Genomic DNA, 13,877 nt, shown 5'->3' with positions numbered 1-13,877 from the left:
CTACTCCGGTGGCGGGCGGTGCGATGGTAAAAATCGCAATGGTTATGCTAATACTATGCTATAATATATAAGTATACACACTTCAATTAAATGTTTTTAACGTATGATGTTTTGTCCATTTCCGATAATACCTATTTCTTTAATCAATTGCTCTAGAGGTCGAGGCTAAGAGATACATAATATACGAAACATACGTGTAATAGATAAGACAATACAGCTTCCAATAAAATAGAACTAGTAATAATTGACAAAGTAGCAAACCGATTTAAATTGTAAAACACTTCAATTAAATTGTTAGTGAGTTCAGAAAAATACCCGCGCATACATAAACGACATTTTTTCAATTGTTTTCTGAACTTTTATTTAAGAATTTCTTATGGAATATGAAAGCATATCTTTAGAAAAAAATTGTGTGTGTGTGTGCAAGTCACACACGGTAGAAGTAAAACATAATCGTAACCGAAAAACATTACATACTTTTTTCCTCCCTACGTTGATAAAGAAGTTTCACTTCAAGAAGTTTCACTTGAAAATTAATTTTCCAAATCGTTTTATAAACAACTAGCGATCCGCCCTCACTTCGCTTCGGAAACATTAAAACACACATGAAACCAAAAAATAATAATAATAAAAAAAATTAAAAAAGTAGCCTATGTTCATCAGGGACAATGTCGGCTTCTAATGGAAAAAGAATTTTTCAAATCGGTCCAGTAGTTTCGGAGCCTATTCGAAACAAACAAACAAACAAATCTTTCCTCTTTATAATATTAGTATAGATACAGTTCTGACATGACGAAAAACTAAAAAAATACAATCGAATTGAAAATCTCGACCTTTTTTGAAATCGTCTAAAAGTAAACCAAAAGTAAAAATACATTGGATCAAGATTATTATTTATTCTTACGTAGCGTCCTTGTTTACTGTTTGTACATAGGAGATATTAGTTTATAACCATTTAAAATAAAACAAAGTGAGATTTAATATAAAATATAATTAATACATACAATCGAACATTTATATGAAAATACAGAAAAACGAATAGTATATTTACGTTCTGATATTTGAAAATCTTAATCTCAGCGTTGAAATGTTTATGTTAATAATATGCAAATAATTTAATTTGCATATAATGCATCTAACTTAGATGCTAGAAATTACATAGTAAATATGTATGTTTTGTTGGAAAGTAACACTGTTTGTCTGTAATATTTTCACGACCGAACTATTAATATGATTTTGAATAACTTCAATATCTAAAAAGTTTGAGTCCCGGGAAATATTGCAGAATTCCACTGCTGACCGCGAGTGTCCGCACAAGCGGTCAAGTGTGGTCCAGACGGGTCAAGTTACGAGCCAAAAACTAGTTTTTTTACATAATTTTGATTCGCTATGAGATTTATTATTATTATATATTATTATATTTAACCGCCGTCTGGTGTAGTGGTAAGTGACATGGTCACTACACAAGGGGGTCGCGGGTTCGAATCCCGCCAAGGGAAGATATTCGTATGATAAATATAAAATGTCTTTTCCCGGGTTATGGATGTATATTATATATATATGTATGTGTATAATAAAAATCTTACATTTGTTTCCGTTATCTGGTACCTGTAACACAAGTTCTTCACGAAGTTAACACGGGATCAGTTAACGTGGCGTGATCATATATATATTATGGAAATTTAGTGTAATCCACTTCCTGTAGTTACAAGTTCTACATTCGTACAAGAAGCATTCACTTCCTCAATTCAAATTTGACGTTGCAGTTGTTCACCGGCGTCATGAGCACATCCATTTTGAATTCCACCTTGGAGATATCTGCGGTAACCTTGTATCGTCGTATTAAATGCACTAGAGTGGTCTTCATAGACATCAGAGCATAGACTTTACCTGTAACGAGACATATTATAGAAAAAGAACGATTTTAGTAAATTTTTTTTTTTGCGGGTAGAGGGCCGAACCTCCTACGAGGTCCCTGCGCAAAAGGGGCGCGCGGGGTATGTGAGACTATACGATCTGCATGATGTTGTGAGCATACCGCGGGCCAAAGGATTTTAGGGCCCACCCACTAAACGACTCCCCTGCACTCTTACACCCGACGTCCGATCCCCTCCGAGGTCAGAACCCGGATGAGGTAGGGGGGTTACCACGGTCAACACTACAACCAGACGGCGCGGCTTACCCCAAGGACGCCCAGCCGACGGAGCCTTCGAGGCGAATCGAAGGCTCTGAAACGTCGAAACGAAACGAAACCCTCTTGGGAGACATGAGATGACGATGAAAAAGCAGAGTTTATTGTCTATTACAGTGCTAGGGCATCGCCAGCACTCAACCGAAAGTCTAGTGTAGAGGTCCCTTGCACCCTCGGACGCGTTACCCTCCGTTACCCACGTAGAAGTCAAAGAAATCGAACTCGACGAAGAGTTCGACATGTAACTTCACCCACAGTCACAACCCTGTGAGTCTCTCCCCGGATCTTCTCAGTGGGTCACGATTCCGATCCGGTGGTAGATTCAGCGAAGCACTGCCCTTGCCAGGGCTAGTATTAAAATATAAATCATGCCGAGTCCCGTGAGCTCAACAACCGGTCGAGGTGAAGCCAGAGTAACGCCTTGAGGTTACTACTGTCAGATAGGTAAAAGATACACGCGGAAGTCTCTGTTGTATTATATTGTATTGTAAATATTACAATTGCTGTTCACACGAGAAATTGGAAACCGTGGCAGTCTTGTGAAAGAAATATTCAGAGTTTTATAGTTTTTATGATATAATTTTGTAAGTAGCATCGATCATTCATTTTGTGTTCAACAGTTATAATTCTACTACTAATTATAAAGTGCTTAGTTATTTTTTATAAACAATCTGAATCTCGTTTTAAAATGACAAGGTAACTTTGAATTTTAAAATTCAATTCACATTTTAAAACTCAAGTGACATTAAAATATATTATAGTTGAATACGTCACTGTCATCAGACAGGTTCGAAATTTTTGTCAATTTTTGAAAAATAATGACGAAGTAACTGCCATGTTGCATTTGCATTTAATGTTTTTAAAATGTCTATTTTTACATAATTATTTATAGATGAAGGCTGTCTGCGAAATGCATTGAGATTTTATGTTTTTATTTAGTCTACTTTATAATTCTTTCACGTATTCGGAGTTCGGCGGCTACGTATATGTGGAATTTGTTCATACAAGTTAAACTAACTGACGGAATGACGATTTCATAGCAATTGTCATGACGCTAAAAACATATTCCCCTCTTGACGAATGTGCCTGAAAGACATTGTTGTAAATAATACGATCACTGTTTTGTTTGCTTCCTTAATTTAAGTTTTACTCGTTTTAGCTTTGATATTTCATTCTGTTATATTTACCGATACATGTCCGTTTCCCGACGCTGAATCCTGCGAATGCATTAGGGTCGTCGGGCACACCTCCGGGCTCCAACCAGCGCTCTGGTCGGAACGTGTGCGCGTCAGGGCCCCACACTGGGTGACGGTTCAGACCATAGATACCCAGCACACAGTTACTGTCGGCCGGTATCGTGTAATTCTCTGAAGAAAATATATCACGGGTCATTGACAATTTTGTACAAAACCTTACCAAGGCCCACACTCTCCTACGGTTCTGAATGTTAGTTATTGAGCAAGAAGGAAGACAATTCCTTGTCTGTTTATCACAAGTACTTAAGCGCATCTTTGAGGCTGAGATGAATGTGAGATGGCGAACGCGTTGTCACCACGGGCTGTACCGTTTTATACGATGACCTATGCGTCATTAAGAGTACAAAGACCAGACGGGAAGGTCACGTGGTGCGGGAGTAAGGTCGGTACACAAACGCCTTCTGGAGGCAGATGGTTTGACGGCATCGAAAAAATCACCAAGAACTTAGAAGTGATAAGATGGAAAAGGAATAGTCGCGAATGGATCGAGCTGGAGAGATCTACTGGCCCAGCTGCGGCTGTAATACAATTATGTTGATGATGATAATCAAATGTGGAGGTATTTTTCAATTTACAGTTCTTATAAAACTATTAATTTATCTGTAGATTTGGAAGTCGTTCATGCGCATTGGTTACTGTGGTCCATAGACATCGCTGCGAATTTCCCCACTCGCCATCAGACATGAGGTCATTGACTCGTTTCTATTGGTTATTGTAGACCGCAACGATGACTCATGACCGTACGTAATGTGAAGTCTACTCTACACATTTCTTTATTTTGTTGTGAAACAGTATTTTATTGTGTCTCAGACTTTTTGGTGGGAACGCGAAGAGGAAGTTGAGTGATTTATTTTATTTTGTCTATTTAGTGTTTCTTCGAGTTTTAATGTGTAATGATGGTGGTTTGTTAACCTCCTGATCCTCCAAAAAGTCCACTGAAAAAAACTTCTCAGTAAATGACCGCCATTTTATTGAGATTATATTTCATCCCATATCATCTCATCTCATTTCACATCATTTTACTCTCTACTATCATTTTTCATAAAAATTAAAAATTAAAACATGACCTAAAGGTCTTAGTTACCAGGTCATAAAATCCCTTAAAAACAATAATTGTGTCTCGAATTTCAAATTAGAACGTACGCCGGCTTCACGGCAGATACAGAGGGAATATTGTTACCTACCCGCGTGGGCTTACAATACTTCCTCTTATTATTAAAAGCTATATTACTAGTCAAAGAGCAAGGGACGAACTTTGGATGTTTTGGTAATGTAATAAACGTAAATTGTACGTCATATAGGTACGTCATAAAGATAAAGAATGAGTATATCAGAGGAAGTGTGAAAGTAGCCCCGGGGATCTACAAATTAAAGAGTCCACGGTTAGCGTGGTATGGACATGTGATGCGTAGAGAGAAGATGCATGTGACTAGGAGATGTAAGGAAATGGTAGATTAAGGTAGAGGGGGAAGAGGTCGACCGAAGAAGGCATGGATGGAGTCTATGAATAACGATATGAGAGAGAGAGAGAGAGAGAGAGAGAGAGAGAGAGAGAGAGAGAGAGAGAGAGAGAGAGAGAGAGAGAGAGAGAGAGAGAGAGAGAGAGAGAGAGAGAGAGAGAGAGAGAGAGAGAGAGAGAGAGAGAGAGAGAGAGAGAGAGAGAGAGAGAGAGAGAGAGAGAGAGAGAGAGAGAGGAGTGAGTGTTGCGATGACGGCTGATAGATGAGAATGGAAGAGAAAAATTAGCTGTGCCGACCCCACCTAGTGGGATAAGGTGGAGAAAAAGAAGAGTAGAAATGTACGTCATGCTATATGAAAAAATCATTGTGGATTTTGGATCTCCTGCTATTCCGAATTCGTTAACATCGATAATATACAGCTTCTTTTTAATATTTTCCGACAGCATGAAATACATTCCGAAAATTCATCGCCGGCTCTTGGACTACATAATAGACAGATAAATGAAATGTAAATTATCATTAAATAAAACAATCACAAAGCATCGTTAAGAGTTAAACTATACATATATTAATTTCTTGCTTACTCAGTTCAATGTCGCTTTCAGTTTGTCTCAAAGCAATTGGTACGATCGGATATAGTCTCAAGGTCTCCTTTAGGACAGCTTCGACGTAAACCAACCCTGGGTAGTGTGATTTATCGACGTCTGCCTCTGAGTCTCCGAACATGGAGCTTACTCTGTTTTTAATAATAAAAAAAACGTGTCAGTGCATACGTCTGTATATTGTCTGTACAGACATGAATAATATACATATTCATATGCAAGCAGGTTTTTGTAATAAAATTAATTGACCTTTGTGATAAACAATATTAAATGAAGCAAGACGAAGAAAGATTATACTCGAAAACAATTTGAGTGTCAAAGCAGTGATATTAAACCTTTTTTTTTTTTATAAAAATAATTAATGTAGAATAGGGATCGCAGCGCATAAAATAAAACTTAGACTGTTCCAAAATCTACTGCTATAATAATAATAATTTAAAATTTAATTAACACTTTTGATTACGTCTTGCTCATTAATCGTCTTCGCCATCTTCCTTTTCTCTGTCATTCTCTTTTCCCTTTCTTTCAGTTTTCTCTCACTCACATATTAACGATCCGTTCCACACACTTTTCATACGTTCCGTTCTTAATAATCCTACATTAATTTTAATAAAGTATTATAATTTATACTATGCTCGTAATAAAAAAGTTTTATAATTTTGTACTATAGTACGTTTCTTAAATTTCGCGGCACACAAATGTGTCACATCGCAGTGGTACAGAATCACTGGTCCTAGTATTGAATCCTGGTCAGCATCTCATGATTGAAATACCTGTCGATTCTATGAAACTATCAACATTCGCAGAAGCCTCAAAACTTACTCCTGGTAAACTTTATTCTGGATTTCGGGGTAAGAGCCCAGTGCCATCATGACCAACGTCAAGACCCATGACGATGTATCGTATCCGGCGACTATGATGGTGTCGACCTCATCTCTGATCTCTTTGTCGGTCAGAGCATCTCCGTCCAATCCTTTCAGAAGCAGATCGAGTATTGATTTATATCTGTGTGCTGCAATATATGGATAGCCTTGTTTTTATTATTTTACTAGCTGACCCAGCAAACTTCCTAGTTCCTCAATAAATAAATAAAAAAACCTAAACTTTTCTATAAAATAAACTTAAAACAAACAAAAGGAATCCGTCCGACAGGGGGACACATCAAAGGAAAAACAAAATTGTTATTTTTATTTAATTCCGAGCATTTTCATATTTATTCACCTTTAATTATAAACTTTCTTTACCTATAAACTTTCTCTGGACTTCCACAAATAATTCAAGACCAAGTTTAGCCAAATCGGTCCAGCCATTCTGGAGTTTTAGCGAGACTAATGAACAGCAATTCATTTTACATATTTTATATATATATATATATAAAATGACTTGCTGTTCGTTATATATATATAGATTATTGCTTAGATGGGTGGACGAGCTAACAGCCTACCTGGTGTTAAGGGGTTACTGGAGCCCATAGACATCTACAACGTAAAATGCAACGCCCACCTTGAGATATAAGTTCTGACGTCTCAGTATAGTTACAACGACTGCCTCACTCTTCAAACCGAAATGCATTACTACTTCACGGCAGAAACAGGCAGGGCGGTGGTACCTAGCCGTGTGGACTCACAAGAGGTCCTACTACCAGTAATGTAGGATACCTTGTAGAGGGGAACGCGTGTATCATTGATCAGAGCTCATCACAACCTAAGCTGTTGTATGAAGGATATTCGGAATGATATACGGAGGTGACGGGACGATGGTGTCAGCACAATGCCTATTTCTGCATAGGACAGTCGTAATACTACATAATTGAGGTTTAGTCCTCATGCCTCACGGGCCGCTTTCACTTAACGGCTCCGGTGACCCTCTAAAACCAGGTGGAAATTGAACTAATCACACAAGTACACTAATCGCAATAAAAATATGTATTCATAAAATCATTTAAGAATAATAAGAATTGTAAAGAAGGTAGTTTCCTTATACGTACTGGTGTCGTAACAATGTTCGTCAGTCGGTGATTTGTTCTTAGAAGCTTCCCTTTTACGCTTTATAATCTGAAATTAAATTAATCATCAGCAAAATACAATAAAAGTTCTTTTTATATGCGAATATGGGAAAGCGCCTTTGCAAAGGACATTCGGTTGGATACTGGTGGGTGGGTGGCGCATGTACGTTGTAGATGTCTATGGGCTCCAGTAACCACTCAACATCAGGTGGGCTGTGAGCTCGTCCACCCATATAAGCTATAAAAAAATGCCTACATAATTATTGGAATCCATTTTATCAATGTGTATCTATGTACCGATTAGATCCGCAAATAAAGTAATCTTTAGCCGCGAATATATGTATTGGGAGCTCAAATGGTTACTGGAGCCCTTAGACATCTACAACGTAAATGCGCCATACACCTTGAGATATAAATTCTAAGGTCTCAGTATAGTTACATCGGCTGCCCCACCCTTGAAACCGAAACGCATTACTGTTTCACGGCAGAAATAGGCGGGGCGGTAGTCCCTGCCCGTGCGGTCTCACAAGAGGTCCTACCACCAGTAATTACGCAAATTATAATTTTGCGGGTTTGATTTTTACTACACGATGTTATTCCTTCACTATGGAATTCAATCGTGAATATTTGTTAAGTACGTATTTCATGAGAAAAAAGGTATCCATTATGCTTACCATGTTCGACATTGCATGTACTGTCTCAACAATTTGTTCTTCTTTTTTCTTTAAGCCGCTAATTTTGTAAATGAACGAATTGTGTAATAAAACATTCTGGAACCGATATATCAACATTGACAATAATTTGTCGACCGAGTGGATGTATTTCTGATTGAAATCGCTGTCCTCCACTGGTATACCAAACGCCGTTACTAGATAAAGAAAAGGCAGTGAATTAATTACATTTATGTAGGATTGATAAGAATGAAAAGTATGGAAAGGGAGTGGCACGGAGCGTTAAGATGTGAGTGAAAGAAAACGGTAAGAAAAGGAAAAAAATATGACAGAGAAAAGCAAGATGGCGAGGACGATTGAATATGCAAATCGCAAAAAAGGTGCCAGATAATTATTAATTATTATAATAGAGAAGATTTGAGAAGAGAACAATGAAAGTGCAACAATGAAATAGTCTTATTTTATGCGCCACGATTCCAATTCTACATTTATTTTATAGAATTTCTATCGAACTAATTAATGATTTGGTGTTTCGAATTCGTATGTTGTGACAGTGGCGTTTAAGAATGCTTTTCCACTCAATTCAAGCTTTAAGCTTTAAGCACTCACAGAATAATAATCTGAAAGCCATTTGTCTGAAGGGTGTCGTAACCTCCACGGGGCCTTTGGCCATTTCATTTCCGATTTCAGAAACCAGTTTCCTTGATTCATCGTTGAATACACCGATGAAGCTGTTTAGTATTTGTTGGTTGAACGCCGGATTAAGCAGCTTACGGTGACGCTTCCAAGTTTCACCTGAAATTGGGACATTGGAATATGAAGAAACCACATTCAGTGCTGTAATATCAACTTCAATATCTATTACTAATACTTAGTCTGGCCATAAATACTGTTACAACTGAAAATAAACAAAATATTACATTTGAATTTGGAATCTGTCATTTTTATATGATTGCTCATTGAGTTTTCTCATTTTGGCGCCAATACATTGTACAATATTTTGCGATATTAAAATGGAGTGGGGTGATAAAGAGAACCGAATGCCAAATGCAATTTTAAAACTCTCCATAAGCTTGGTATTAGTAAAATGTTTGTGTACCGAGCTATTAATAGGTGCAATGAGACCTCCTCTGTTTGTGACAGAAAAAGATTTGGCCGTCCATGTAGTGTTCGTACGAAAAAGGTGGGGTAAGGGAAAGAATTCGTAGAATTCCTGTCCGAAAGCAAAAGATTTTATTTCGGGAGATGAAGATAGCACCTAGAACCATGTCGCGTATTTTAAAAGATGACTTAGTACTTGCAGCCTTTAAGAGACGTACGGGTTATTTCTTAACTGATAATTTAAAAGAGAATAGGATGGTAAAATCGAAACAACTACTGAAGCGGTACGCAAAGGGAGATCATAGAAAAATTTTGTTTATGGATGAGAATTTTTTTACAATTGATTAACATTTTAACAAACAAAATTACCGTATTTATGCTCAAAGCTCTAAGGAAGCTTCCCAATTAGTCGACAGAGTGCAACGGGGGCACTATCCGACTTCAGTGATGGTTTGGTGGGGTATTAGCTATGAAAGAGTGACTGAGCCATACCATGAAAAAGGTATCAAAACATCGGCACAAGTGCATCAAGATACCATTCTTGAGAAGGTAGTGAAGCCCCTTAACAACACCATGTTCAATAATCAAGAATGGTCCTTCCAGCAAGACTCGGCGCCAGGTCATAAAGCTCGGTCTACGCAGTCTTGGTTGGAAACGAACGTTTCGGACTTCATCAGAGTTGAAGACTGGCCGTCGTCTAGTCCCGATCTTAATCCGCTGGATTATGATTTATGGTCAGTTTTAGAGAGTACGGCTTGCTCTAAGCGCCATGATAATTTGGAGTCCCTAAAACAATCCGTACGATTGGCACTGAAAATTTTTCCCATGGAAAGAGCGCGTGCTTATGTTGATAACTGGCCTCAACGTTTAAAGGACTGTATTGCAGGCAATGGAGACCACTTTGAATAAGCTTTTTATACTTTAAATTTATGTATTAAACTCTCCTCCTTGCGTCGGTTTCCTCATTACTGAGGGTCGTGGTCATGGCCTTGAAACAGGTTGTTTTTTATAGTGCACCGCCATCTGTTCCTATCTGCAGCTGAGTGCAGAGCATCGTGCACTGTGGTGTCCAGGGCTGCACGAATCTGGTCCGTCCAACGGGTCGGGTTCCTGCCTCTTAGTCGCTTGCCCTCGACCTTTCCAGTGACCATCAATTTCTCTAAGTTGTCACTGTCTTTCCTTGCGATGTGGCCAAAGTATTCAAGAATTCTTCGCATGCAAATGGTGGAGAGTCTAGTCCGGATCTTCAACTGAGCTAGGATGGATAAATTGGTGCGGCGTGCGGTCCAGGGAATACTCAACATCCTCCTCCAGCACCACATTTCGAAGGCATCAATCCGTTTGCGGTCAGCTTTCTTTATAGTCCATGTCTCATTAAACTAACACACTGTAAAACTAATAAATGTTATTTGCAATAGATTTTTTTTTCCTTTGTCTCAGTATTTATGGCAAGACTAGGTATATAAATCTACAGTGGTTTTTACGGATGTTCCGTTATAACTACTGAACCATGCATCCAAATGACTTGAAATTTGGTATCCATGTAGAAAATACATGTACTTAATGGATAGGCTTAATATTTATATGAGTGTTGGACTCCCTACACCAGTTGCGGGGGTGTTAATGATGAGAATCTTTATGGGGGTCAGATATAATAATGGTAATTTTAAATGCCCAGCGAAGCGGACGGGTACAGCTAGTCATAGTATATAATAACATAGTGATGGATTTAAGTTATTACAGAAAGAGTTAATTAAGAAATGTAAACAAGTTATCGTAGCGAAATAGTTTAAATGTTTGAATAAAGGTCATAACGAAGTCACGTAAACATGTTTTTATATCAATGATTTGAGAATAAGTTGAATGATATGATAAGAAAGAGCGGGTACGGCATATTATATTAAGCAAAATAGCATTGTTTATTCTTGTATGATATAATCATTAATTTAACATTGCGGTACTTTTCAATAGGGTGCTGGGGAAAGAGATGGGGTGGTCATATTCTAGGCCACCATACAACCAAAAGAGGTTTGATCAGTTTCCTGAGTGGTTCCCAGCGGTGTCGTAGCCATGGCATAGCTGATGTGGTGACGATAATCGCTCACCATCAGGCAGGCCACACGCTCGTCTTTGAAAGTAATAAAAACCGACCGAACTTACCTGAAGAAGTAATGAGACCATCCCCTAACCAGTGGCTGGTAAATCGATAAGCAAAGTGTTTCAGAAATGTTCCATTTGCTATTTTCAAATTATCAACTGGATCAGTTATTACTGTAAATAAATTGATAGACACGATTTATACTTAAAAGTAATTTATGTGTGTGTGTATTGTACGCCAAATATTGGCCTAGCCCGATATCTATTCTGTGCGTTGAAGTATGTAATGTTAATAATACAAAGCCCTTACAGAATAGTAGTCATTTTAAGCTAATAGTCTTTTGTGTTTGATATTACGATCTACCGAAGTAAAGTTGCTTTCGGGTCATTATAACCATTTAACGCACTTGCTAAAAAAAAAACCGTGTCCAATGACACACAGTGAACGTATTAAAATCTATATATTAATACGTGAAGCAAAAACTTTGTATCCCTTTTTACGAAAATTGCGCGGACGGAGGAGTATGAAATTTTCCACACTTATAGAGAATATAGAGAAGAAGTGCAAAATGCTAATATTTTTATAAAATAATGCGTAAAAGATACATTAAATCAATTAAGAAAACATTACACACACTACATACCATGTATTTGACGCACACATGCATGCATACTATTTATTGTCAAACGTTTGTTCTTGACGTTGTGGTCAAATTGAGAATAGATTAAATATTGTTTGTCTTTATTAATATTTTTTATAGTGTAGCCTTGGCGGACTTTTGTGATTATAGAAGTATAAAATACAATCATAATAGTGTACAAACTTACAATTCCAATTAATTATAGTCGAATTTCGACTACTGCGGGACCACTAGTAAGTATAAAATCATTCATATACCTAGTATTGTTATGTGTGTAAGTTTTACATACCATAATAATCTTGGAGTGCTAATCTAGCCACCGTTACACCGCCCTTGTCGTTCGTGTCTTCACATATACTTTTCACAGTTCGAAGTACTCCTGAGACGCGAAAAGAGCAAACGTTTTTGTTATCTAGGCATACTGGTGGTATATCTACTGGTAGTAGGACCTCTTGTGAGTCCGCACGGGTAGGTACCACCACCCTGCCTATTTCTGCCGTGAAGCAGTAATGCGTTTCGGTTTGAAAGGTGGGGCAGCCGTTGTAACTATAATTGAGACCTTAGAACTTATATCTCAAGGTGGGTGGCGCATTTACGTTGTAGATGTCTATGGGCTCCAGTAACCACTTAACACCAGGTGGGCTGTAAGCTCGTCCACTCATCTAAGCAATAAAAAAAAAGTGCTGCTGCAACTAGGCTAGCGGCTCTCAACCTTTTTCATTCAGGGGCGTACTAAGATTCTCTTACTAATTAACGATATATGTAATTATATTCTTACATGCAAACTGTTTGATAGTTGAAAATGCAATTAATTACCCCAGAGATGTGTGCGATAATCCTCGGGTTAACTTAGATAAAAATATCGTGTTTGCAAACCTCGCGACAAACTGGACGGGTGTTTGCGATACCCGAATGTCACGACATTGTTGTTGAGAGCCGCTGGTCCAGACTATACAGATTTGCCGAAGGTTCGCATTGTTAGTACACGTCTCTTTCCTAGGTGGTAGCTAATTCGTACTGTACTAAATATGTAGGTACTAAACACAGTTGATACTCACTTTTAGTGTTCCCAATAAACAGATGCGTGTGTCCAATAATAGGCAGATATTTGTCGCACAACGGAACATTATTGATGCTCTTATCTCTCCAATAAAAATAATATAATATTACGCATAAAATAATTAAGAAAACCGGTATTAACATGGCGTAATCAATGAATTCGGCAGCGAAACTGACTCAAATCTCATACGTTCGTTCTTTTATCATTTTCGGCGGTAACAGACGCGGCCCGTGATATATTATTTGTACTAAAATATTACATCGGGTTCATTGTTTTATTATTATTGAGCGATCAAGTTTATCAATAATTAGCGTCTGCCTGAGCTGTGGAAAGCGTATAACTGCAAATAAACAGGAGATTTGTTTCAGTCTACTGTTAAAAATGTAAAGAGTGAGTGAATTATAACGGAGACGCGGATCCAGTGGTCCGCAGAGTCTAGGAACGATTTAAAGACCTAGACGCTACCCCTTTACAATTAAAACACTATCTTCATCAAACGTCTCACCAATCGTTACATTGTATGTTTGATGTGGGAATAGTATTTCACCGGTTGTACAACAGTATAAAGTAGCGCGAAATATGTTCATTTATCATTTTGTCTCGCGTAATCAACCACGTTGCCGCACTGGTCTAGAGACCATAGATAATGTTTCCTATGACCTAAGATGATCCTAAAACAAGGTATAGGTATTGGTAGCGGTAGACCACGTATCGGCTACGCCGTAGGTTGCTTGCTGGCTTTCCACAACAATTATAAAAGGATATCGTACGTAAACAGGCAATAGACAGTCTT

At 37.9% G+C, this 13,877-nt stretch overlaps 1 protein-coding gene across 2 annotated transcripts in view; it reads right to left on the bottom strand.

The window, feature by feature from the left end:
- Positions 1-974: 974 nt before the first annotated feature.
- CYP340A3 (cytochrome P450 4c21-like) overlaps positions 975-13,877 on the bottom strand; it is a 33,518-nt gene continuing 20,615 nt past the window's right edge. The window contains exons 2-11 of one of the 2 annotated variants that reach the window (XM_062676237.1): positions 13,083-13,456; positions 12,314-12,403; positions 11,447-11,557; positions 8,795-8,980; positions 8,189-8,382; positions 7,497-7,563; positions 6,332-6,521; positions 5,492-5,643; positions 3,379-3,558; positions 975-1,890 (exon numbers count right to left, since the gene is read on the bottom strand). In XM_062676237.1, the coding sequence (XP_062532221.1) occupies positions 1,736-1,890; positions 3,379-3,558; positions 5,492-5,643; positions 6,332-6,521; positions 7,497-7,563; positions 8,189-8,382; positions 8,795-8,980; positions 11,447-11,557; positions 12,314-12,403; positions 13,083-13,227 (1,470 nt within the window). In that variant the 5' untranslated portion in view covers positions 13,228-13,456 and the 3' untranslated portion in view covers positions 975-1,735. Of the gene's footprint in view, positions 1,891-3,378; positions 3,559-5,491; positions 5,644-6,331; positions 6,522-7,496; positions 7,564-8,188; positions 8,383-8,794; positions 8,981-11,446; positions 11,558-12,313; positions 12,404-13,082; positions 13,457-13,877 lie in introns of those variants that run through there. The other variant, NM_001287834.1, reaches the window with a different exon arrangement.

This window comes from Bombyx mori, chromosome 26 (assembly GCF_030269925.1).
Source record: "Bombyx mori chromosome 26, ASM3026992v2".
Lineage (NCBI taxonomy): Eukaryota > Metazoa > Arthropoda > Insecta > Lepidoptera > Bombycidae > Bombyx > Bombyx mori.
The sequence above is the reverse complement of the archived record's forward strand: the minus strand, read 5'-3'. Positions and strand labels throughout refer to the sequence as shown.